The 2,333-nt window shown below is 46.2% G+C and overlaps 1 protein-coding gene across 1 annotated transcript; it reads right to left on the reverse strand.

Moving 5' to 3' along the window:
• Nucleotides 1-416: 416 nt before the first annotated feature.
• On the reverse strand, nucleotides 417-2,333 carry BDBG_05349 (uncharacterized protein). The gene is made up of 3 exons (XM_002623795.2): nucleotides 1,717-2,333; nucleotides 1,524-1,618; nucleotides 417-1,443 (listed from the first exon to the last, which is right to left on the reverse strand). The coding sequence occupies exons 1-3, from the start codon at nucleotides 1,963-1,965 to the stop codon at nucleotides 936-938; spliced, it is 852 nt and encodes a 283-aa protein (XP_002623841.1). The 5' UTR covers nucleotides 1,966-2,333; the 3' UTR covers nucleotides 417-935.

A 2,333-nucleotide genomic window follows, 5' to 3' on the forward strand; every position in this document is an offset into this window, starting at 1 on the left:
TTAAGTGAGATAATATTCTCTTTAATAATAAAGCTATTTATATATAAGTATATTCACTATCTATACTTCTATTTATATAAGAATGCAGAGATTATTTACAGACTTGTTATAAAAGTTTATAGCAGATTAATTAATTTTAAAATTAACAGAGTTCTTTTTAATCTGTAATAACTTATAAGCAGCTGCAGAATCACTAATACAGTGTTTCAAAATGCAATTGAGTCTTCAATTTAAGCATGAAGTGTAAGAATTTGATTTTTTGTTAAAAGAATTAGCAGATTCTTATGTGCAAGAAGAGACATAACCTGATGAAGGTGATATGGTAGAGTAGTTGGTTATATTATTAAGATCTAGCTATTGTGCGGCTTTTTATGTGTGTTAGGCGTTCGCCAAGCGATCGGCGAACACCTCGCTTAGGCGGAAGCGGTCGGCCCGTAGAGGGAATCCGACATATATCTCAGGTGTAGTTCACACAATGCTCAAGACTTCAATAAATTTATATTAAGCTGCCTGCTTTTCATTGCATGCATTTGCACATTCATTGCTATCTTAGAATGAAAGACAAAGAAAAAGATGATGTGAGAACATGTGATGCAATGCAAAATGTACAGTATGAAATATATTTAAAAGAGTCAAGAGAACAATAATAACTATAGAAAGGTGTACTGTGTACATATAAAAAAGAATGACTAGTTATTAAAAAAGCATATTCACCATGTCAAGCTGAACTAAAGCTACATCTATACACTGTACCACACATACTTTACAGTGTCTCTGCATCTCAATGAAACAAAAAACAAAAAGAAAAAAAATAAAATATAAGATTAAAAAAAGTGCAGATGAAATGAAATAGAAGGAAGAAAGACAGGACCATGTCATGTCTCTCTCTTACCAATAACGACACTCCCCCAACTCACAAACCACTCAAAGTCCCACTACCTCCGCCCCTCAAGCCCCCTCCCCCCATTCCCCCACACATCCTCCACGACCCCTTTCCAAAACTGCGCCGCAACCCCCTTAACCGTCCCGTCCGCCATCGCCGCCCGCTCCCTCACCAGCGCCTCCCCCTCCCGCGCCCGCCTCACCGTCTCCGTAAGCTCAAACGGATCAAACTCCACCGCATGATTATCGACGACCTCGCTCATCGCGCTTGCGCCGCCACCAGCAGCAACAGGAGCACCCCTGCCGTTCCCGCTGGCAGGTAACGAGGCATCGTAGTCGCCGGAGACGGTGTAGATCTGGGGTTTCATGGCGCTGGTGGTGTCGCCGTTGGTGGTGAGTTGGTAGTGGGAGTAATCGTCTGGGAGGACGGGGATGGGGGTGCCGTTTATGGCGGAGGCGGAGGGGAAGGGGTCGATGTCCTGGGGCATGTAGACGAAGTCGATGGTTGAGGAGTCGTTGACGTATTTTTGGGCGCGGGAGGTGTTGAGGGGCCGGGATGAGCTATTTGGGGAGGGGGTTTGTTAGTTTATTTGATTATTTAATACTTTGTTGGGAGTTGGGGGTGGTTTGCTAGAACATACCTTCCCGTTTCCGCAGCGCGACTATGAATCTTCCTCATCGCAATGCTAAACGCGCGAGATTGGAGAACGTCATGGTTCGCCAGCCGGTCCACGAGCTATACAGTTTTATATATCTAAGTAAGCTATACATGTTCCTTGCTTGCTTAAACAAATAGAAATATATCTACAAAAGGGGAAAAAAAAAAAAGCATACCTCCGCCTTACTCCCCGCACTCCTAAGATTCCTCCTCTCGCATTCCGCACGCAGGTCGCACATGCCGCGCGAGCGGTAGATGGCCGTGATGTCGGGTCCGCGGGCGGTTTGGGCGGAGAATGCACCCGTGATATGTAGCGAGCGGCGGAAGGGCGCCATGGAGGCAAGGGCCGAGAAAGGGATTGGGCCATGTTGCTGGGCGGCTAGGAGGCGAAGGGCACGTAAGGATGTCGAGCGGGGGTCTGCCATTGTGGATTGGTTTTATTTATTTTTTGATTGAAATATTTCTTTGGTCCTTGCTGAGGGAGGAGTTGATGGGTGGTTGGTTTATTTGGCCGGGATTGCGCTGGGGATGGAGATGGCTAAGTAGTTATATGGTGTCTGAGGGTTTCGAAGGCGTGGGGTAGGAGGGAGATGGGATTGGATTGGTATAAAAGAGAAGTAGACGAGGCGACTGGGATGGAATGCGTTGTCTCTTCTTAAGATCGTAAGACCACCTGGAGCGACATAATAAGAAGGAATAATACCCCGGTGCACACACTCTGTACGATGCGTACCAGGGTTGAAGGCGTTGGGAGCAGACTTACACCGATCCCGGAAAGGGAGATCTAGACCGC

This window comes from Blastomyces gilchristii (assembly GCF_000003855.2).
Source record: "Blastomyces gilchristii SLH14081 genomic scaffold supercont1.11, whole genome shotgun sequence".
NCBI lineage: Eukaryota > Fungi > Ascomycota > Eurotiomycetes > Onygenales > Ajellomycetaceae > Blastomyces > Blastomyces gilchristii.